The sequence below is a fragment of the Balaenoptera physalus genome (genome assembly GCF_965194825.1).
Source record: "Balaenoptera physalus genome assembly, chromosome: 11".
Taxonomy (NCBI): Eukaryota; Metazoa; Chordata; class Mammalia; order Artiodactyla; family Balaenopteridae; genus Balaenoptera; species Balaenoptera physalus.
This window is the reverse complement of record NC_138896.1, coordinates 71322221-71344202: the sequence shown is the minus strand read 5'-3', so window position 1 is coordinate 71344202 and position 21982 is coordinate 71322221. Positions and strand designations below refer to the sequence as shown.

General features: G+C 52.2%; 3 protein-coding genes across 4 annotated transcripts in view; all 3 read left to right on the top strand.

The window, feature by feature from the left end:
* The first annotated feature begins 51 nt into the window (after positions 1–51).
* Positions 52–8549, top strand: TMEM89 (transmembrane protein 89). The gene is made up of 3 exons (XM_082413595.1): positions 52–1203; positions 1581–1762; positions 2343–8549. Exons 1-3 carry the CDS (start codon positions 910–912, stop codon positions 2461–2463), a joined length of 597 nt encoding a protein of 198 aa, XP_082269721.1. The 5' UTR covers positions 52–909; the 3' UTR covers positions 2464–8549.
* A 44-nt stretch (positions 8550–8593) lies between these two features.
* Positions 8594–17982, top strand: UQCRC1 (ubiquinol-cytochrome c reductase core protein 1). Of its 2 annotated transcripts, none has more exons than XM_082413580.1 (13): positions 8594–8752; positions 9003–9146; positions 10698–10784; positions 11892–12021; positions 12213–12411; positions 12993–13072; positions 15318–15433; positions 15672–15815; positions 15956–16116; positions 16239–16324; positions 16836–16924; positions 17271–17346; positions 17790–17982. In XM_082413580.1, the coding sequence occupies exons 1-13, from the start codon at positions 8684–8686 to the stop codon at positions 17852–17854; spliced, it is 1446 nt and encodes a 481-aa protein (XP_082269706.1). In that variant the 5' UTR covers positions 8594–8683; the 3' UTR covers positions 17855–17982. The 2 variants fall into 2 exon arrangements, with proteins under 2 accessions (XP_082269706.1, XP_082269707.1); XM_082413581.1 differs by having other exon boundaries at positions 8595–8752; positions 9006–9146.
* A 2876-nt stretch (positions 17983–20858) lies between these two features.
* The window catches only part of COL7A1 (collagen type VII alpha 1 chain), a 75417-nt gene continuing 74293 nt past the window's right edge, over positions 20859–21982 (top strand). The window contains exons 1-3 of the mRNA XM_082413532.1: positions 20859–21176; positions 21361–21432; positions 21777–21926. The gene's annotated coding sequence lies outside the window, so the exon portion shown is untranslated. The remainder of the gene's footprint in view (positions 21177–21360; positions 21433–21776; positions 21927–21982) is intronic.

The following is a 21982-nucleotide window of genomic DNA, read 5'->3' as shown; positions in this document are numbered from 1 at the left end:
TATATGCACCGGGAAACTGAAAAATTTGTGCAACTCGCTTTATTGTGGTGGTCTAGAACCGAAGCACAGTATCTCCAAGGTATACCTGTACTTGGAAATGCTTTGAAGAAAATGAAACAGGGTCAGGAATTCCCTGGCAGTCCAGTGGTTAAGACTCTGCGCTTCCATTGCAGGGCGCACGGGTTCAATCCCTGGTTGGGGAACTAAGATCCCACATGCCACAGTGTGGCCAAATAAATAAATAAAACAGGGTCACGTGAAAGAGAAGGGACTGTGTTACCCAGGATGGTCATGGGAGGGAGACTCAGGGAGCAGGTGACACTTGAGCTGAAATCCAGCCGTGAGAGTTCTCTTTCTAGGACAGTGCTCCTAGTGTAGGGAACAGCAGGTGTGTTCAAGGAACACCAGGGAGGCCTACAAGAGGCAGGAGGGGAGACCAGAGCACTGAGCACCTCATAGGCCAGGGTGAGCCTTCAGGCTTTATTCAGAGAGTGCGCGCCCACATTTCTGAGTGCTCACTCTGCTGCGATGTGGACCATGGGGCTGAGTCTGGGCATAGGGGAGCAGGGAGCAGCTCTGTGTGCTTAGCTTGGTTGGCCTGTGGTTGGTGCTGCCACTGGTGGAGAGCAGCATTAGGAGCTGTGGGTGTTAGAATTTTAGGGTTTGTATGTTAGGTGAGGAGGAAGGAGAGGGGGAAGGAGGCATTCTTTCATTCCTGGGCCCCAAGCCTGCCCTCCTCCCCGGCCCTGGAATCCCGCCCCCCACCCCCCGCCCCATATTTTCTGGCCAGGCCGCCCCTCCTGAAAGCCATGGGCCCAGCTGGAACCTACTGCCTCACCTGCCCCTGGGGGAGGAGTGTTTGTCCGTTGCCAGGCGCCCAGGTTCCGGCCCCTAGTACTTGCAGCAGCCATGCTGCACGCACAGGCCTTCCTGCCATGGCTGCTTCTGCTAGCGATGCCTGTCCGCACCCACACCTGGTCACGGCCCCTGTGGTACCAGGTGGGGCTGGACTTACAGCCCTGGGGGTGCCAGCCAAACAGCCTGGAGGGTTGCAAGGGCAGCCTGGGCTGTCCTGGCCATTGGATGGGCCTGGGGGTGAACCGCATCTACCCAGTGGCTGGGGTCACCGTCGCCACTACCATGATGCTGATGCTCAGCCGTGCGGTGATGCAACGGCGGCGCTCACAGGCCACTAAGAGTGAGGTGAGCGTGGCACTGCTCTGTCCCCACAGCCTCCTACCTCTGTTCCTACCCAATGAGGTCATAATTCTCTACCCATCCTCCCACTCATGTCTTGTGGGCCTCCTGCTGCCCCTCCCCCTGCCCCTCCCCCATCACTCACACCCCAGGGTCCCTACATCTGTCCGCACCCAACAGTCCCTGGCCATTTCCCATGGGTAGTACCCGGCCCCATCCTCCCTCTTTATTATCGCTATTCCTCATCCAGCCTCCATGGGCCCCATGACCATACTAGGCCACAACAGACCCTCCACGATCCTCCATCACCCTAAGTCCCCCTTCCCACCACACCTCTGTCCCGTTCCTCTGTTCTCACTCCTGCCTCTTGGTCCTATCCTCAGCATCCGCAGGCGACGGCTAACCCCTGTGCACCCTGGAAACGACGGGCCCCGATCTCAGACCGTGCCCTACTCCTTGGGGTCCTGCACATGCTGGATGCCCTCCTGGTCCATATTGAGGGCCATCTGCAGCGTCTAGCCACCCAGCAGCGAACCCAAATAAAGGAGACTCCTGCCCAGAGCGGGTGACCCAACATACTGCTCTCTTTGCCTGGTGGCCTGTTGGGGCGGGGATGGCCTGAGGCTCTGGGCCAGGCTCAGGCCTGTGTGTCTTACTCTCTCCAGGCCTGTCTGGACCCTGTGCCCCTTTTCTACTTTTAGAGCCAGCACACCCATCGAGGCCTCGGTGCCCATTGATGGCTGGGCAGGTGGGCCCCAGGCTGGCTCACACTGCTCCATTGCCCACACCAACTGACCCCTCCTCTCTAGGGATCCCACTCATAAATACAACTGCTCTTCTGGGGCTCCTCAGGGGCCCCCAGTGTGTTGGGAGAAGACTTGGCCATCAGGGCAGATGTGGGTGGTCCAGAGAGGGCAGCCCAGAGGTGACCACCTGGCTGAGTCAGCTAGGGCTCCTGGTTGAGCCTGCAGGGCCTGAGCTGGGGCTGGGGGTAGAGGGAGGGCCCTGGCTGCCTTCATCTTTGTGACATCTCAAACATGCTCTGGCACCTAAGTGGCCCTTGCTCTAAAGCTCCTGGAAGTGGGATGAGGGCTGAACCTCCCCAAAGGGGCCCTCACCTGCTTCCTCCCTTCCTTCTACCATAGGCATCAGGATCTGCTGATGAACAGAACAGGCTCCTCCCTCACCCACTCACAAATAGGGGAGGGTAGAGGTGGTGATGAAGCAGACTCAAAAACTCAATTCCTCTGCAGAGAGTTGTGCTGAGCCAGTTGGAGTAGGGCTGGTGTGGGGCTGACTGCTGGGACCTGAAGGGTGAGTGGGGTGATGAGAGGACGGGGAGAGTGCTCCAGTCAGAAGGATAAGCACATACAAGGGCCAGGTGGGGAAAGAGACCTTGACCTGTTCCACGAACTATAAGATGGTCAGGATTTCAGGGGAAAGAAGGAATTCTGGAGCACAGGAGAGGGCAGGCTGGGAAGGGACAGGAGTTGGTGTCTCCTAGGGAGGCTGTGGTAGGCAGGATAATGGCCCTCAAGATGTCCTTGGAATCTGTGAATATTTTACAGTACATGGCAAAGAGGATTTTGCAGATGGAATTAAGTTAAAGACATTAAAATGGGAAGATTATTCTGGATTATTTTGGTGGGCCAAGTGTAATTGCATGAGCTCTTAAAAGTGGAAGAGGAGGGCAGGAGAGTTGGTCGGATTCAAAGTGTGAGAGGTACTAATCCTCTGCTGCTGGCTTTGAAGGTGGTGGAAGAGATCTTCCACCACCCAAAGATCCAAGGAATTCAGATGGCCTCTAGAAGCTGGGAATGACCCTTGGGTGATAGCCAGCAAGAAAACAGAAACCTCAGTCCTTCAACCACTATGATCTAACTTCTGCCAATAACCTGAATGACCAAGGACACATTCTCCCCTAGAGTGTCCAGAAAGGAACACAGCCCTGCTAATGCCTTGATTTTAGCCCAATGACATCCATGTTGGATTTTGGGCCTACAGAACTGTGAGATAATAAATTTGTTTTGTTCTAAGCCATTAAGTCTGTGGTGATTTGTTATGGCAGCAATAGAAAACTACTAAATATTGGTATCAAGAGTGAGAGGTACTGCTGTAACAAATCCTAAAAATGTGGAAATGGCTTTGGAATTGGGCAGTGAGCAAAGGCTGGAAGAATGTCAGGGAGCATAATAGAAAAAGCCAAAACTACCTTCAAACAAGTGTTAGCAGAAATTTGGACATTAAGAATGCTGCTATTGAGGGCTCAGAAGAAAATTAGGAACATGTTATTGGAAACCAGGAGTAAAAGGAATCTTTGTTAAATAGTTGTGGGAAGCTTAGTGGAATCATAACCCGTATTTGGATGGAAAGCAGAACTTGTAAATGATGAACTGTAATATTTAGCAGAAAAAATTTCCAAGTGAAGTGCTGAAGGTGCCACCTGATTTCTTCTTGCTGAAAAACATTGCTGAAAGAAATTTAAAAGACCTAAATAAATAGAAAGACATTCCATGTTCTTTGATTGGAGGACTTAATACTGTGAAAATGGCAATACTACCCAAAGTGTTCTACAGATTCAGTGTAATCCCAGTGAAAATCTCAACGGTATTTTATAAGAGAAATAGAAAAACCCATCCTAAAATTTATATGGAATCTCAAGGGACCCTGAATAGCCAAAACGATCTTGGAAAAGAAGAACAAAGTTGGAGGACTCAAACTTTCTGATTTCCAAAATGTACTACAAAGGTACTGTAATCAAAACAGTGTGGTGCTGGCATAAGAATAGACATATAGACCAATGAAATAGAATAGAAAGCCCAGAAATACACCTTCACATATATATTCAGTTGATTTTCAACAAGAATGCAAAGACCATTTAATGGGGAAAAGATAGTCTTTTCAAAAAATGGTGCTGAGAAAACTGAATATCCACATGCAAAAGAATGAAGTTGGACCCTTACCTTACATCATATACAAAATTAAGTAAAAAGGATCAAAGATTTAAATTTAAAAGTTAAAACTATAAAACTTTTAGAAGAAAACATAGATGGAAATCTTCATAATCTTGGAGAAGGCAATGATTTCTTAAGTATGACATTAAAAGAACAGGTAACAAAAGAAAAAATAGATAAATTGGACTTCATCAAAATAAAAAATTTGTGCATCAAAGAACACTATTAAGAGAGTAAAAAGACAGCTCACGAAATGGGAGAAAATATTTGCAAATCATATATCTAAGGAGGGACTAATATCCAGAATACCTAAAGAATTCCTACAACTCAACAACAAAAAACAAACAAATTCAAAAATGGGCAAAGGACTTGAATAGACATTGTCTAAAGAAGATATACAAATGGCCAATAACCACATGAAAAGATGCTTAACATCACTAGTCATTATGGAAATACAAATCAAAACCACGAGATATCATGTCACCCCCATTAGGATGGCTACTGGAGAATAACAAATATTGGTGAGAATGTAGAGAAATTAGAACACTTTTGCATTGCTGGCAGGAATGTAAAATGGTACAGCCACTACAGAAAACTGCTTGGTGGTTGCTCAAAAAGCTAAAAATATAATTACCATATGATCCAGCAATTCCCCTCCTAGGTAAATAACAAAATAATTGAAAGCAGCATCTCAAACAGATGCTTGTATGCCAGTGAGTGTTCATTGTAGCATTATTCACAATAGCCAAAAGGTAGAAACAGCCCATGTCCACCAACAGATAAATAGATAAACATCATGCTAAGTGAAATAAACCAACGATAAAAGGACAATGTTGAAAGATAAACTGAGGCACGTTTAAAAAATTTAAGAGTTTATTTGAGCAAAAATTGATTCAAATCAGGCACATCCAATCTAGCAGGTAGAAAAGAGCTCCAAGGTGCTGAACAAAAATGAAAGATTTTGATAGGCAAAAGGGAGTGGGAACAAGGATACTATAGCAGGCAAAAAAAGCAGGTTGGTTATTGCAAAGTTACTTTCCTTTAGGGGATGTCATAGTATAACAGGCAGATGACCTGATCAAATAGTGTTTATCAGGAGATTCCTGATTGACTGGTTTAAGATTCCATTTCTGGGAAAGCCCAACTAAAACTAAGACTTGGTTTGGTGGCCTGGGGCTTAGCATAAGCGACTCTATTTTGGGCCTGTTATCTTTTTAACAACAAAACTCTATGATCCCAGTTATATGAGGTACCTAGAACAGTCAAGTTCATAGAGACAGAAAGTAGAATAGAGGTTGTCAGAGATTTGAGGAAGGGGGAAATGGCGAGTTATTGCTTAATGGATATAGAATTTCTGTTTGGGATGAGGAAAAAGTTTGGAAAGCAGACTAGATAGTGATAATGGTTGCACAACTTTTTTTTTTTTTTTTTTTGGCTGCACTATGCGGCTTGCGGGATCTTAGTTCCCTGGCCAGGGATCGAACCCGGGCCCCAGCAGTGAAAGTGCTGAGTCCTAACCACTGGACTGCCAGGGAATTCCCTACACAACATTTTGAATGTAATTAATACCACCGAACTGTATAATGTTAAGATGTAATAATGGTTAAGGTGCTAAATGTTATGTATATGTTAGCACAATTTAAAAACTAAAATTAAAAGAAAAAGAAAAAATCTAGAAGAATAAACTGAAGTGTATATCAAATATTGAGTGAGCAGAGTAAGGTGAGTGCCAGAGCCCTCTCAGGCAGCCCGCATGGACCTGCTTTTACAGTTTTGAGACTCTCTGGGGGGAATAAAGGGAGTCTCAGAGATGGATAGAGAAATGAGGCCTGGTCAAGAATTGTTACAAAATTCAGTTTGCAAATTAGGGGGAAAAAGGGTATTTTGGTCTCACCTCACCCCATAGGCCAAGTAAATTCCAGAAGATCAATGAGTCATCAAAGACTCTTGCCAAATCATTGCAATGACCACTGCTTGTACTTGACTTTTTAGCAGCATTTCCTTTTTGACCAATCTCTTGAAACATATCCTTCCCTGGGCGTCTACCACATCACACTTCCTGGTTGTCTCATTGTCCTTCCCTTCTCACCCCAGGGTAGCAGTGGTGGTGGGGGGGGAAAGGTGGGGGTAGGTAACTGGATTAGAAATTATTGGATTTGCTAAAAGATTGGGTGTGGATTTTGAGAGAGAAGAGTCAAGGATGACTCCTAGATTTTTAGCCTGAGCAACTTGGTTAATGGAAGTGTCATTTACTGAGATGAAGACAATTATGGGGGGAACAGGTTTGGGAGGGAAAGTAAAGAGTTCAAGTTTAGCATTTTTTTTTTCCGGCTGCGCTGCACGGCATTCAGGATCTTAGTTCCCCAACCAGGGATCGAACCCGCGCCCCCTGCAGTGGAAGTGCGGAGTCCAAACCACTGGACCGCCAGGGAAGTCCCAGCTTTAGCATGTTTTTTTTTTTTTTTTTTTTAATAAACTTCTTGGCTATTTTTGTTTTTTTTAAAATTATTTATTTATTTATTTATGGCTGTGTTGGGTCTTCGTTTCTGTATGAGGGCTTTCTCTAGTTGTGGCAAGTGGGGGCCACTCTTCATCGCGGTGCGCGGGCCTCTCACTATCGCAGCCTCTCTTGTTGCGGAGCACAGGTTCCAGACGCGCAGGCTCAGTAGTTGTGGCTCACGGGCCCAGTTGCTCCGCGGCATGTGGGATCCTCCCAGACCAGGGCTCGAACCCGTGTCCCCTGCACTGGCAGGCAGATTCTCAACCATTGCGCCACCAGGGAAGCCCTTTAGCATGTTTAACTGAGATGTACAGGGAGGTAGGACAAGAACAGGAGAGCATGGGAAACTAAAGGTGGAGAAGGGATGAGGCTCTAAAGGGGAAAAAGTGGCCAATCACTTTAAACAAGTCTGAGCACTGGCCATTAGATTTAGCAACATGGAGCTCATTGTTTACCTTTACAAGTGTGGTTTTGGAGGAATTAATTGGGGGTGGGATTGGAGTGGGTTTGGGAAAGAGTGGGAGGAGAGGAATTGGAGGCAGTGAGCTCTTTGGGGGAGCTCTGCTAGAAGGAAGGTGCACAATACGCTGGTCACTGGAAGAGGTTGTGTCACAGGCAAGAGGAGTCTAAGGAGACATGACAACGAAATGGAATGTGGTATCCTGGATAGGATCCTAGAACGAAAAAGGATATTAGGTAAAAACTAAAACTAAGGGAATCTGAATAAACTATGGACTTTAGTTAATAATAATATGTCAATATTGGTTCATTAATTGTAACAAATGTATCACAATAAGGTAAGCTATTAATAGGAATAACTGTGCATGCCTGTATGTGGGCAGGGATATATGGGAAATTCTGTACCATCTGCTCAATTATTCTGTAAATATAAAACGGTTCTAAAAACTAGTTTTTAAAAAACTAATTAGGAGATTCTATTTCACTTTATTTTTTCATGTCAAGATCATAACATAATTTTAGCTCACAAAATATTTATCAGTGCACACTTAAGCATCTTCTGTCTGATTTTTATAAAAGAAAGTTTTGAGTGATATTTTGAAGATCACAGAAAACCTCATATACCCGTAAAAGGAAGTACAGTTCAGAAATATGCTATTATTTCAAAAGCAACAAACATTTTTTGTAAAAAATTTATTTTTATTTTACTTTTTTATTTTTGGCTGAGACCCGCGGCTTGCAGGATCTTAGTTCCCCAATCAGGGATTGAAACCGGGCCACTGCAGTGAAAGCGCAGAGTCCTAACCACTGGACCGCCAAGGAATTCCCTAAAAATTTAAAATTATGTATTAAAATAATACAGAAGTGCAAAAATGGTAGCCTCTTCTCCCTTCCCCTGAATTCACTTTCTGTAAGTCACCTGAATGAGAGTTTAGAGTGAGTTCCTCTGGATTTTTTTCTATGTAGCCTATTAGAAAAAGCACTTCGTTTTGTTTTGTGTGTGTTTTGTTTTCCAAACAAGGAATCCTTTTCACAAATTAGTCTCTAAAACTGTTGTTTTTTTCTTAGCAATATATTGCTAAATTCTTTCCACGTCAACCGTCTGAACTTTCTCCATTCCTTTAAAGAGAAAACCGTGACTTTCAGCAGCAGCCTCATAGTCCCAGGTTCCACCCTGGTGGTTTAGCCCTGGGGTTGCGATTCGCAAACATGCTGTGGCTGCGCTCCCCGCCCGCCCGGCCGCTCTGAGCACTCAGTGGAGTCGAGGCGCCCACTGTTGGCGAGAAACATCGCGCACTCTGCCCCCCACGCCACCACCACGGGTGAAGAGGGAAGATGGACTGGATCCAGAACAGACCCGCGCAGGACGATGACTAGCCAGATGGATTAATGCGCACTGGTACCCAGGGACGCGAAGACAAGAACTAACGACCAGCAGAGAATGAATATCCGCGGCGTCCTCCGCCAGGGAGCAGCCGAGCGCCAAGTCTGCGGTACTGCGCCTGCGCCTCGCGCGCCGCTGCGTCCACTCTACGCATGCGTGGCGCGGCTCAGCGTCCACTGGCGCCAGAAGATGGCGGCTTCCGCGGTTTGCCGGGCGGCCAGCGCCGGGACGCGAGTGCTGGTGCGCAGCTGCCGCTCGGTGAGGTGTCAGCGAGAGCGCAGAGCTATGGGGAACGGGTCTTTGGAACGCAGACCGGGAGCGGGCTGTTAGCGGCGGCGGGTCGAGAATGGGGAGGTCGCGGGGTCAGGGCCGTGGGAAGGTCACGGCCGAGGGCACGCATGGGAGTCTCGCGGCTGGCCTGGGGGCGGGGACGGGGATCCCACTGCAGGCCTGAGAGCTAAGGAGCGATCCTCCAATCTAGTCCTCAGTCCTGGTCTTCCCTTTCCAGCAGCCGGCCCTGCTGAGGTCGCCTGTCTTGCGGGGCATCGCCACCTACGCCCAGGCCCTGCAGAGCGTGCCGGAGACGCAGGTCAGCCAGCTGGACAATGGGCTGCGAGTGGCCTCGGAGCAGTCCTCCCAGCCTACCTGCACGGTGAGTGGGTCCGCTGTCGGGATTGCACGTCCATATTGGGCATGGTCTCTTTTCCCAAGTCGTGGTGTGACCTTGGGCTCAAGTGCTCTGTGGTTTGGATCAGACTCCACTCAGCCACCTCAGGATTGACCCTCCTACCTCAATCCCTACCCTAGCCACGCCTTGACTTCTTGGGGGCAATCCTCACCGTAACCAACACTTACTTAGCGTGTGATGCTTGCCAATCAGGAGGCCAAGTCTTTTGTCAGCTTTTTCTTCAGCAGCCCATATGAGAGAAGTGATCCTTCAATGAGGAAAATGGGGTTCAGAGACATTAGGTGACTGCCAGCCTCACGGCCCCAAATCATAATCCCTTGCCTAGACTGGAAATGTATTGCAGAAGAAATCAACTAGAAAATTCCAGTTAGGTAGATAATTTTCCTCAAAATTCACTCAAAGATAGAAATCTTGGCCAGATAAACAGAGAAGATTCTCAAGAAGCGAACCGTCTCCTCCCCACCCCAAACTTCAAGTGGTTTTATTGGTAAATTCTTTCAGTTTTCCAGGAACGAATAATGTCCTGTGATATAAGTTGTTACTGAACACAGCAAAAGGTGATGGGCAGTTTCCTTATTACATGGCACCTGTATAAGCCGAACCACGGTCTGTTGAAGCTTGGTAGAGAATGCTGTATTTCGTGGACACTAAGATGCTCTAGATTGTAAGGAGCATCACTGTGCTCTAGTGGCAGGAAAAGAATGCTGCCAATTATAATCAAAGGATGCCATGGATTGTAAAACGTATCTCTCGAAGATGTTAGATGTGTAATAGATGTTCGTGTAAAGAATTTATGACACATAGTACGTATATCAACATCTCTTAGGAAAGTAGATGTGAACATTTTAAGTCAGCTGTGAAACAAATAGTAAATTAAAAGATTAGGTCTATGTCACCATGGGGGTGAGTAGTGTGGTTTGTGTTTCACAGCACACCAGGAGGCTATTAAGAAAATTTTAAGATTCTCTCGTTGGGTGCCAAGGAGACACTTTGCAGTGTTAGGTGTCCAGCTCTGTTTAAAACTTTTTTTTAAGTGCGAATGAAGGCTACTTATGATGATAAAATGTTCAGTGTTTAAGCCAATAGTCTCTTCTTTAATGGCGAAAGGACACAATCACCAGAACAAAGGCAGGGTATAATTTTTAGGAAGGAGAAAAGAAGTTGTTTTCAAATGATTAGTTGCTTGCCTAGAAGAAACAAAAAATCAACTGAAAAGTGAGGTTGAATTTAAGAATTTCTTGTGGTGATGGGACAGGTGAACGTGCCTGGTTTGAAGCTTCCCTGCGAGTCTTGATAACCAGTCAGGAAATAGAGCAGGGAGGAGAGGTGATGCAGTGTGACTAGTCATTCAGCTGGTGCCCTGTACCTCTAAGCACAGGGGTCCTGCTGAGAAGCTCTTCCCCAGCGTGGGACTGTGAGCCCCTGTCTGGGGCTTGTGCTGGGTCATGCAGGGTGGGGTGTAAGGGGGGGCTGAGGTGGTTTGTGTGTTACCTTTGTTGGTGGTTTCTTGTCCAGGTGGGGGTGTGGATTGATGCTGGCAGCCGTTATGAGACTGAGAAGAACAACGGGGCAGGCTACTTTGTGGAGCATCTGGCTTTCAAGGTGAGGCTCCTAAAGTCCTGCATCTGCCCTGGGCTTAGGGCTTCCTGCTGTCCCTCCTGAGGATGCAGGTCAGAAAAGTCAGCCTCCTCAATTATGGGTTTTAGCAGGGTAGCGGGGGAAAGAGATCTCTGGATGACTTTTCTGGGAGGAGTCATGTGGACTTGGCCTCTTCTGAGTGAGCGCCTATCTGGTGAACCCCTGCACAAGGCCCCCAGAGCCAGAAAAACCCCAGGGAGCCATAGGAGCCCTGCTCTTCACCAGAGGCCAGGCCTGTGTTGTGTGCATGCATGGATGTAGAATTGTGGATGTACACGTGCATTGTAACAAACCCACAGATTTAGTTTTTGTAAAATGCTGTGCATCTCTTGTTTGTAGAAGTGAGTAGGAGCTTTCTTGAGGATGGGAACAGCTCCTAAGCCACCTCGTGTTCGCATGGAGTAGAGACTGAGTTCTTAAATGAATGAAAAAAATGGAGAAGATACAGGATAGGTGGTGTTGTGGAGCAGGAATGGGCAGCTAGCCAGGTCCATCATCACAGTTGTGTGTGTCAGTCTCAACACATTGATACGTGTGTGTATCATTGGACAGCAGCACTGCCATACACGTGCACGCATACGTACACACACACTGGACTAAGGTTGAGTCCTACAGAGGCCATAGCACACACACAGAGTCATATAAATGGTATGAGGGAGAGTGGGTAGTGGTAGCATCACCTGAGCACAGGTGTGAGCTTACCTGACCATGACTGTCAATAAGAGGAGAGGGAGTGCTGGTAAGGTCAGGCTGGTATGGGAGCTCTCAGTCAAATGCTATACCCCCTCTTGGTATGGGAGCTCTGGATTTCAGGTAACACTTGCTTTGGCCATGCCCTTCTTTCCTGGCCCCTGGATGTCTTCATTCTCTTGGTCCACGATGCTGTGATGTTGATTGGCTTAAGGCCTGCTAAGCACTTGGTGAGCACAGCCTCTGGGCCGTGTAACCCCAGAGTCTTTGCTGAGGGAGATACCTGTGGACCAGTGGTCCTGCTGGGACTTTAGCCTATGAGGATGGGGGTCCTGGGCTCCCATGTGGCTCCTGATTTGTCCTGTTGGTGTGTGGTTCCAGGGAACAAAGAATCGGCCTGGCAGTGCCTTGGAGAAGGAGGTGGAGAGCATGGGGGCCCATCTTAATGCCTACAGCACCCGGGAGCACACAGCTTACTACATCAAGGCACTGTCTAAGGACCTGCCAAAAGGTACGCTGGAGGATGGGACCGGGACACTGGTAGGACTCCAGGAGTGCAGAGGACAGGCACTCAGGAGCCCCTGGCCTGGCTGAAGAATGGGGTTACCCTTAGAGTATGGCCTTGCAACAAAGCAACCAGTGGTGTCAGGCCTGGGGTTTTATCCTGTTACTGGTCTCCAAACCTGTCCTTCTTGCATCCAGCTGTGGAGCTCCTGGCCGACATTGTGCAGAACTGCAGCCTAGAAGACTCCCAGGTTGAGAAGGAGCGTGATGTGATCCTGCAGGAGCTGCAGGAGAACGATGCATCTATGCAGGACGTGGTCTTTGACTACCTGCATGCCACGGCATTCCAGGGCACACCTCTAGCCCAGGCCGTGGAGGGGTCCAGTGAGAATGTCAGGTGAGCGTTGGCTGGTCTGGGGTGGAATTCGTCCCCTCATTCTGGCATGGCCAGGCCATGTCCACATGAGTTTGTCTTTAGTTGATCTACTGTCTGTGCTGTTTATTTTCCTAATTCACACAAGTGGAGACATTTTCTATGTTGCCACATGGTCCCTGTGATTCTTTTTTAACACTTGTGTGGTTTTCACTTGAATTTCGGGCTTTGCTGTAGGGTACGTTTCCATGCATGTCCTGCCAGTCTGAGGGAGGGTGCTCTGGGTATCCCTCCACGTGGCTTCTTGTCCTCTGGTGGGATGAGCTCTGCTGCTGCCCCTCAAGAGCCCCCACTGTCAGTTCACACCCTCCTCAGAGGGGACTACAAGACTGTCCTGAGGTGGGATGTGAGGGGGGCCCAATGAGGGCTGCCCTCTGGGCCCCAGGGTGGTGGGTGGCAGAAATGGGGCAAGGACCAATTGGTGTGTGGGGTCCTGCTCTCCAGAGAAGCCATGTCTCCTGGTCTGTCTCCTCAGCCCCGTTTTGTGTGACCCAGATCATTCTGGTTTGGGAGCGGTGTTGACCAGTTGGCTGTATGTCTTGCAGGAAGCTGTCTCGGGCAGACCTGACTGAGTACCTCAGTCGGCATTACAAGGCCTCTCGAATGGTTTTAGCAGCAGCTGGAGGTGAGCGATGGGCTCGTTGAAGCCCTGTGGTAATAGGGGGGTGGACTGTGGCCTTGGTTACCAGGGCCAAGTCTCCCGGTTCTGACCATAGGGATCTTCCACGCCTGGGGACACTGTTCCCACCCTGTCCGAGGGGAGTGACCACTCTTCCATGCTCTTTGAGGTGGGGTCGGATTCTCCTTTGCCGCCACCACTGAAACTGGCCGCCCAGGGATGCTACACCCCTCTTTAGTACAGGCCTCAGTTGGGCTGTTGGCCCCTCCAGGCCTCAGGGTTTTCTCAACCCCACCTGGTCGTAGGAGACCCAGGTTGTAGGCTGGTGGGGGATTTAAGCCCTCAGGCTTGTTTCTCTTGGCCTTGTCAGTGGGCAAACCAGACATTGCATGACAGGTGGGAAGTGCCTTGAAAGGAAGGCATAGAGTGGTAGGGGGACTTTAATGGGGGACTCAGAGTTAAAGGGTAGGGAGGTGCTTTTGAAGCATGTGTCGTTTGAACAGAGGCTTGAAGAGAGGTGGGACTTAATTCGGTCGGGAGTGGGAGGTCTGTGCGGAGGGGAAGAGCAGTGTCACGGGCTGGTGTGTGTTTTTTTTTTTTTTTTTTTTTTTTTAAAGATTTATTTATTGATTTATTGATTGATTGATTGCTATGTTGGGTCTTCGTTTCTGTGCTAGGGCTTTCTCTAGTTGCGGCGAGCGGGGGCCACTCTTCATCGCGGTGCGCGGGCCTTTCACTGTCGCGGCCTCTCTTGTTGTAGCGCACAGGCTCCAGACGCGCAGGCTCAGTAATCGTGGCTCACGGGCCCAGCTGCTCCGCGGCATGTGGGATCTTCCCAGACCAGGGCTCGAACCCGTGTCCCCTGCATTGGCAGGCAGATTCTCAACCACTGCGCCACCAGGGAAGCCCTGGTGTGTGTTTTGAGGCTCGCTCTGCTGCCGTGTAGGGGCCAGAGCGGAAGTGGGCAGGCGCAGGGAGTGCTTGTGGCAGGTGCCTGGTGGGGAACGGTAGGAGCTGGGAGAGAAGTGCGGGGACTCAGGGTGGCTTTGTAGGTAGACACCTGACAGAGGAGGGAATGTGGCGGGGAGGGGACGGGAGCAGGCCCAGGGTGCTTTCCCAGCTTAGGTCGTGACAGCTGACTGGGCAAGAAAGATTGATAGGAAGAACATGATTGGTGGCCTTGGGGCCAGTGAACCTCGGGACCAAGAGCAGTCTGAGCTACTGACACATCAGACTTTGTTGAGTCCAACAGGATCTGAGCTCAGGGAAGGAAAGAATAAGAGGCAGAGGCAACTAGCAGGCTGTACCTGGGGGAGGCTGCTTACTACCACAGCGCCCACTGGTCAAGGCGCTATGGCAGCAAAGGCCTCCTCTTGCAGAGGTGAGGTCCAGCAGGGGTCCTGAGGCGTGAGTTTGTAACGTTACTGGTAAACGTCCCCAGCTCTCAGGGGACCCCGGAGCTAGTCACAGCCCTGCATAGCACCTCTTTGTGCCCTCTCACCTGCCAGCCCCCACAGGATCTGCTTGAGGAAGGGCCAGAGGGAGAAGGCAGGGCAGGTGGCCTTATGCCCAGGGAGCACCAGTCTTGTCCTTGGTGCTGGTGGGAATGTGTCACATGGGAATCCTTTTTTTTTTTTTTTTTTTTAGATTTATTTATTTATTTTTGGCTGCGTTGGGTCTTCGTTGCTGCCCGCGGGCTTTCTCTAGTTGCAGCCAGCGGGGGCTGCTCTTCGTTGCGGTGCGCGGGCTTCTCATCACGGTGGCCTCTCTTGTTGCGGAGCACGGGCTCTAGGCACGCGGGCTTCAATAGTTGTGGTGCGTGGACTCAGTAGTTGTGACTCGTGGGCTCTAGAGCTCAGGCTGAGTAGTTGTGGCACACGGGCTTAGTTGCTCTGGGGCATGTGGGATCTTCCAGGTGCAGGGCTCGAGCCCGTGTCCCCTGCATTGGCAGGCGGATTCTTAACCACTGCGCCACCAGGGACGCCCAGGGGAACCCATTTTGAAGCTCAGCATGCTTCTGCTTCCCTGTGGCTGAGGTGATGGAAGCTGTTTGACCCTGAGGTGCCTGCCCCGCCCATGAGATAGAGTGTGTCTGTGAAGGGTCCTCTTCCCTCACCTTGTCCTGATGTCACGTCTTCCTTTTGGTGTTTCCCATCAAGGCAGGACATGGGGTCCTCTGCTTGTGTGTGATCTCCTCTACCCTGTGCCTTGGGCCCTGGCTGGCCAGTAACTCTGCTGTCTGTCTCAGCAGGGGTGGAGCACCGGCAGCTGCTAGACCTCGCCCAGAAGCACTTCTGCAGCCTCTCTGGGACATACGCTGAAGACGCTGTGCCCACTCTCACTCCCTGCCGCTTCACTGGCAGCGAGGTGGGCTGCTTGGTGGGCGGGGGTAGTGCCCTCAGCCGGGACCTCTTGGGGGCACCCTCGCGTGCATGGCTATCTTCATGACTCCGGAGATGCCTCGAGTTGGGCAGGTGTCCTGTGGCTGCTGCCTCACAGGCACACGTGTTCACACTTGGATGCACACTCTCCACCCACACTTGGCACCTTTGCTGGTCGCCTGGGAAGTCTGGCTGTCCCTCAGCTTTGCCATGTACTGTTTCAGATCCGCCACCGTGATGATGCCCTGCCTTTGGCCCATGTGGCCATTGCAGTGGAGGGGCCTGGCTGGGCCAACCCGGACAATGTGGCCCTCCAGGTGGCCAATGCCATCATTGGCCACTATGACTGCACTTACGGTGGTGGCACGGTGAGTCCCAGGGGTGGGCATGTGATGGGACCTTGTCTTCAGGGAAGAGAGGGAGCTGGGCTGTGGGCGCTTGTACTGTGGGGTTTGGGGTGTGGACCGCAGACAGGAGGGTGGGTGCTGACCACCCTCATCCCTGGTAGCACCTGTCCAGCCCACTGGCTGCAGTTGCTGCAACCAAGAAGCTGTGCCAGAGTTTCCAGACCTTCAACATCTGCTACGCAGAGACGGGGTTACTGGGCGCACACTTTGTCTGCGACCACATGAGCATCGACGACATGATGTTCTTCCTACAGGGCCAGTGGTGAGTGGCGGCCTAGTGCTGCCAGGGAGGTGGGGAGGGAATAGGGCCCTTTGAGCAGGACCGTGGGAGGCTCAGAGACAGCACCGTCTCTCAGGATGAATCCCACCCCACCCCTGCTCTAGGATGCGCCTTTGCACCAGTGCCACAGAGAGCGAGGTGGTCCGGGGCAAAAACATTCTCAGAAATGCTCTGGTGTCTCATCTGGATGGTGAGTCCTGCAGCCCTGTGGCAAGGGGTAGAGTGCATACTGGCAGTGACAGTCCCAGTGTGGCCACCGTTCCTAACCAAGGTTGGAAATGAAAACTTTGGAGGTCACACCATACCCCACCGCTACCCCTCTCAGAGGGGCCTGGGGTTTTAGGTACAGGTGTGGGTAGGCTAGATCAACAGCCCATGGATACAGTGACAGGTGGTTGTACAAGTGAGGGTTGTGGTCTAGGTCAGACCAGGGTCCAGGTCAGCCCAGAACGCTGGAGGTTCTGTGTGTACCATGAAGCACTTCGGCAGCCTCTCTGGGACATATGCCGAGGACGCTGTGCCCACTCTCACTCCCTGCCGTTTCACTGGCAGCGAGGTGGGCTGCTTGGTGGGCGGGGGTAGTGCTCTCGGGCGGGGGTAGTGCTCTCAGCCGGGGCCTCTTGGGGGCACCCTCGCATGCGTGGCTTGGACCCATGTGGATTGGAGCATGTGGACCTGTAAACTTCCCCCAACCCTTGCAGGCACCACTCCTGTGTGTGAGGACATTGGACGTAGTCTTCTGACGTATGGCCGCCGCATCCCCCTGGCTGAGTGGGAAAGCCGGATTGCGGTAACAGGGGCCCCTGGGAGAGGTTCTGGAGTCTTGGCCTGGCAGACTCCCAGAGAGTGGAGAGTTGAGGCAGTGCAGACTGCTCCTATAGGCAACCCTGGTGTCCTAGGCAGCGTCACCTGCCTCGGTGGTGTAATTGGAGGGCAGGGCAGAGGCACTGATGGCTGTAGGCATGGGTGGGGCCCGTGGAAATCTACAGCAGGGAGAGCCCTGCTGCATTTCCCCTTTTGGTTGAGGGGCAGCTCCATGGTACGTGTGGAAGATCTTGGGCGGCTGGATAATGTTGACTGGCAGAGGTGGTCCCCAGGTGCCTGTCACTCAGTGTGCCCTCTGCTTCATCCTGCAGGAGGTGGATGCCAGTATCGTGCGTGAGGTCTGCTCCAAGTACTTCTATGACCAGTGTCCAGCAGTGGCTGGATTGGGTGAGTGGCCTAGAAAGTCTGCTCTTTGTCCTTCTCCTCAGGCCGTTGTCTTGGCCTCCCCTCTGCCTCTGCTCCCCCATCCCCCAGCTTTCCCGGGGAGCAGCACGTTGAGGCCCCTAAGAGGCTCTGCTCAATAGCCTGGCTGCTAGGGAGTTCCTGCTCAGAAAACCTGTCCTAGCAGCTCCCTGACTCCCTGCCAAGGTGCCTCCATCAGTACCCCACACCTGCTGGGTAACGGACACCTCCGTGTGTGGGGTGGAGCTCCAAAGGCCAGAGCATGAAGGGACAGGCTCAGCACCCCCTGGAGGAATGTTCTCTTCCCTCTTTCCACTCCAAGCCTGTCTTGTGCTGCTCTGGGCAGCTCTGGATGGGGTGCGGCGCAGGGCCAGGTGTCCCTGTACAGGCCAGGTACCTCACCCTGATGCCCCACCCTATCCCCACAGGCCCCATTGAACAGCTTCCAGATTATAACCGGATCCGTAGCGGCATGTTCTGGCTGCGCTTCTAGGCAGGAAGCCTGTGCAGGCAAGAGGGCGGGGCCAAGGTCTGTGGTCCCCCCAGCCACAAGCATACCACCTCAGTCCTTCAAACCTGTGCTGCAGATAACCACCAACCAATAAAGTCCTGTGTTGAGAACTGCCTCGTCCCTCTCTTGGCATTGGCATGGAGTCCACTGGGCATTGGACTGGGGAGCAGGGACTTCCTCCCGGTTCTGCATCTCCTAGATCCTTCTGCCTTCCCACGTGCTGATGTGTCCTTAGCCAGGGGCAAGCGTGGGGCTGCAGCACAGAGGCCGGAAGCCTTTGATGCCTGCAGGGAGCTGAGGCCAGCTGTTTCCACTTAGCTGCATGGGCGATGCTCGTAGCCAGCCTGTCCCAAGAGTGAGGTGTGGGAGGCCATGGGAACTGCAGCCCCAGACTTTGCCCTGGTAGAGGTCCCAGCCTGGGAACTCAGGGGGCTCAGGTGGGAAGCCCCTTGCTGTGGGTCCCGTGCGGTCACCGTCCGGCGGACTCTGGTCCCCCAGACGGACCAGGAGAGGCCAAGGAATGTCCCTGAGGAAGCCTCCTTCATATGTTTACTCTGGATTCTGGGAGGAGGAGAGCCTGGGGCATAGTGTTCCCATTTGGTTTCTAACTGTTGCCTGGACAGGCAAGGCAAGAATCCTTTGCCTTGATTTGCCGCTGACTCAGGCTCCAAGAATATCCCTGAGCTCAGTGGGGCCTGAGCCCCCTCCCTAGACTCGGTCTGTCCCAGGCAAGTCCTGAGCTGCTGGCCCGGCAGTCCCCTCCCCACCTCCCTGAGGACCTGGTGGAGCTCTCAACTGTCTAGTCCCCCTGCCACCTTTGGGCTCTGGTCCCCAAGGCAGGTGGGCAGGTAGGCCCCTCTTCCTGTGCCCCCCAACCCTTCCACAGTCAGGTTCCCTGGGATCCCAGTGGGGGCATGGAAGTGTGGGGCCCAATTTTGCTGTGAGGGAGGTGCTGCTGGCACTTGTGGACAGGGCTCTGGGACATGGTTTCTTGAGAGATGACTATTCAGAAGTGCCCCAGCATCCCAGCCTTGCAGTGGCCAAAACAGCCCTCAGTTTGCTCCCACCCCACCCCAGTGCTTTTCCCTTCAGCCCTGTTTGTTGCCACAAGTTGTCAATTAGGAAATAACTGTCAAGTGCTTTCTAGAACCCAAGGCTGGGGGACTCAGGTCATCCTACTTTGTGAACAGCTGGAGAGAAGCTGCTGGACAGTGTAGAACCCTGACAGGCCCTCCCCTGGATGGTTATAGACACAGCATATCCAGGCTGGGGAACAGCAGGTGCCAAGCGTGTTGTCCCAAGTTTGAGCTCCTGGAGGATGGGGCTTGATTTCTCTGCTAAGCCCAGGCCTGACTCTCAAAGGCTACAGGTGTGCTGGACACAGAGTGCTCGAGCAGGTGATCTGGTCCTAACAGACCTTGCATGCCTAGCCAGGGAATTTGATCTTTACTTTGGAGGCATGTTGGGGGAGGTGTGTTGGAAGTTAATGGGAAGAGAAGTGACTTGGTCAGCTGAGAGTTAGCCTGGGGACTCAGGGTGGGTTTCTGTGTGGTCCCGGTGAGCAGCGCTGTGGCAGAGCAGATACCACAGCAATAGTAAGAGCTGGAGTGGGCTTTGGGGGACACAAGCAGGGCAGCATCCCCAGCAGGGCTGGGGTACCACAGGGGAGGGGCAGGTCGGAGGAGGATGACCTGCCCAGTTTTGGCCACGGTTCTGAGAAATTTGGAGGTGTTCAAGACAGTGGGATGTGTGGGGCTGGAATCCCCAAAAGAGGCCCCAGTTGGAGACATGGTGCCATCCAGCAGAGGTGGTGACCGAAGCCAGAGGAGGAAATGTCCAGGGGAGTGTGGGAGGGAGAAAGAAAACTCTAGGCCCCCAGTGTGTTTATGGAGGGAGCTGGTTTCTGGGGTTGGGCCCTAGGCTGTGCCTGCCAGGAGGCCACACCCCTGCTCATGAGCCTCCCCCGAGCGCCAGACCTGTGCTCATCCTCAACCTTGCTTCTGCCTCCAACAGCCTCTCCTAGCATGCTTTGAGTGACCCCCCTCACAGCAGGCAGCCATTTCTTTTGGGGGACCCCTCATGGTTCTGATGAGGTTTGCCTGAACACCCTCTCAGCTGAGCCTCTGGTGTCCCCTAAAGGCTAGACCCAAATGTGTATGTATGTCTACACTGTATGTGCCAGCTCTGCCCTGCTCTCACCCACCCTTGCTGTACAAGAAGAGGTGAGGGTCTTGCGGGCAGGGGCTGCCTCTGGAATGAGAGCACGACTGGTTCTCTGCAGCCCTCACCTGTAGGACAGATTTCAAAGGGTTGGGGGGTCCTGGGACATGGCTGAAGAGACCTTGACCTAGGGAAAAGGTTCTGGGCCCTATGGATCACAGTGCTGTACCTCATGATAATTTGGGGCTGTCCCCTGTAGCTCAAGCCTTCTGGACAATAGGAAAACAGGCAGTGTGGATGGTCCTCACTGCCCCCAGCTCTGGCCATACCAGAGACCTCAGGCCCTAGAGGAGGTCAAGGCAGACAAGTTCAACAGAAGTGCTGTCCCCTTCTGTCCCCCATTAGCCTGTGGAGCCCCAGGAGAGGCTGGGGGGCCAGGCACGTTGGAAGGGGCCCTATGGCAGTGGTGAGTGTAGAAGTATTCTCCAGGCTTAAAAAAGTAACAGGGGACCTGCTCTTGGGAGTATCTCTCTGCCTCGGTATCAACCCCTATAATGAACACATACGTATATTACAAAGAGTGTCCCTGGCCTGCAGGTGTGTTGAGGGGACTGTCCATAATCACAGAAGCCAGCTGAGGGAGACGGGCGGGAACTCAGCCTGGTTAAGGGAAGAGGAGTGAGGAAAGGGTAGTTATGAAGGTGGACACCACAGGTGGACATTGAGGGCAGTGAGGAAGGGAGGGAGGAGCCCAGGGTGACCTCTGGGCCTGGCAGAGATGATGGGTGGAAGGGGGTCTTCAAGAAGAGTAAGTTGGGGACTTCCCTGGTGGCGCAGTGGTTAAGAATCCGCCTGCTGATGCAGGGGACACGGGTTCGAGCCCTGGTCCGGGAAGATCCCACATGCCACGGAGCAACTAAGCCCGTGTGCCACAACTACTGAGCCTGCGCTCTAGAGCCCGCGAGCCACAACTACTGAGCCCGCGTGCCACAACTACTGAAGCCCGCGCACCTAGAGCCCGAGCTCTGCAACAAGAGAAGCCACCGCAATGCGAAGCCTACACACTGCAGCGAAGAGTAGCCCCCGCTCACCGCAACTAAAGAAAAGCCCGCGTGCAACAACGAAGACCCAATGCAGAAGAAGAGTAGGTTGGAGGAGGGGACTCTGAGGGGCCAAAATGAGAATGTGTGGGTAGGGGGGCCTGGCTGGAGCAGGACAGGCGCACCAGTGGGGGCACAGGCGGGGGGGGGGGGGGGGGTGGATTCCTGAGAGATGAGCTGTCACTGTGGGTGGTCCACCCTCCACACATGGATAACCCCTCCCTGCAGGCACAGCTGGATGGCATCTGCCTGGGGCTGGTTCAGGGCACAGTAGGGGGTCCAGGACACCGGAATGGACAAGTATGCATAAGTACAATACAGATTTTCTCCTCCTGGCTTCCCCTTCCGAAGTGGGGGTAGGCATTACTTGGATGCAGCCCAGTGGTGCCTTGCTTTCCCTGGCATGAGCCTAGAACCCCTCATTTGCTGGGGGCTGCTCTGCCCGTTGAGGGGATTGGGGTGGGACACAGGAGACCCAACAGACAGAGGGATGGCTGAATCACAGGAGAGGCCAGTGGAACTCATGGCCTGAGGGCTTGTCTGGGTAGCCCTGTCGTGGGTGGGGGTGGGGGAAGGGGGGTGGTGAGTCATCTCCAGCTGCATCTTCTACCCCACCAACATCCTGCTGCGTCTTTCATCCCCAGGAACCTGTCTGAAGTCTGGTCTCCAGCAATCACTTCTAGTCTGTTTGACCTAAAGCAGCCAAGATCTCTGACCCTAGATGGGGTTGGAGAGGGATCCCACAACATCTGTCTGTAGAGAACCTCCTGGGGAAATCCCAGAAGCCACGGGAGGTGGGGGTCTTTACACTTGAGTCAGATCATCTGTCCAGGGGAGGGGTGGCAGGGGC

Coding starts and splice junctions, on each gene's coding strand:
- UQCRC1 (XM_082413580.1), top strand. CDS start 8,684: ATGGCGGCTTCCGCGGTTTGCCGGGCGGCCAGCGCCGGGACGCGAGTG. Junction 15,816..15,955: donor GCACTTACGGTGGTGGCACG/GTGAGTCCCAGG, acceptor CATCCCTGGTAG/CACCTGTCCAGCCCACTGGC. Junction 17,347..17,789: donor TCCAGCAGTGGCTGGATTGG/GTGAGTGGCCTA, acceptor CTATCCCCACAG/GCCCCATTGAACAGCTTCCA.
- TMEM89 (XM_082413595.1), top strand. CDS start 910: ATGCTGCACGCACAGGCCTTCCTGCCATGGCTGCTTCTGCTAGCGATG. Junction 1,204..1,580: donor CACAGGCCACTAAGAGTGAG/GTGAGCGTGGCA, acceptor TCCTATCCTCAG/CATCCGCAGGCGACGGCTAA. Junction 1,763..2,342: donor GAGACTCCTGCCCAGAGCGG/GTGACCCAACAT, acceptor CTTCTACCATAG/GCATCAGGATCTGCTGATGA.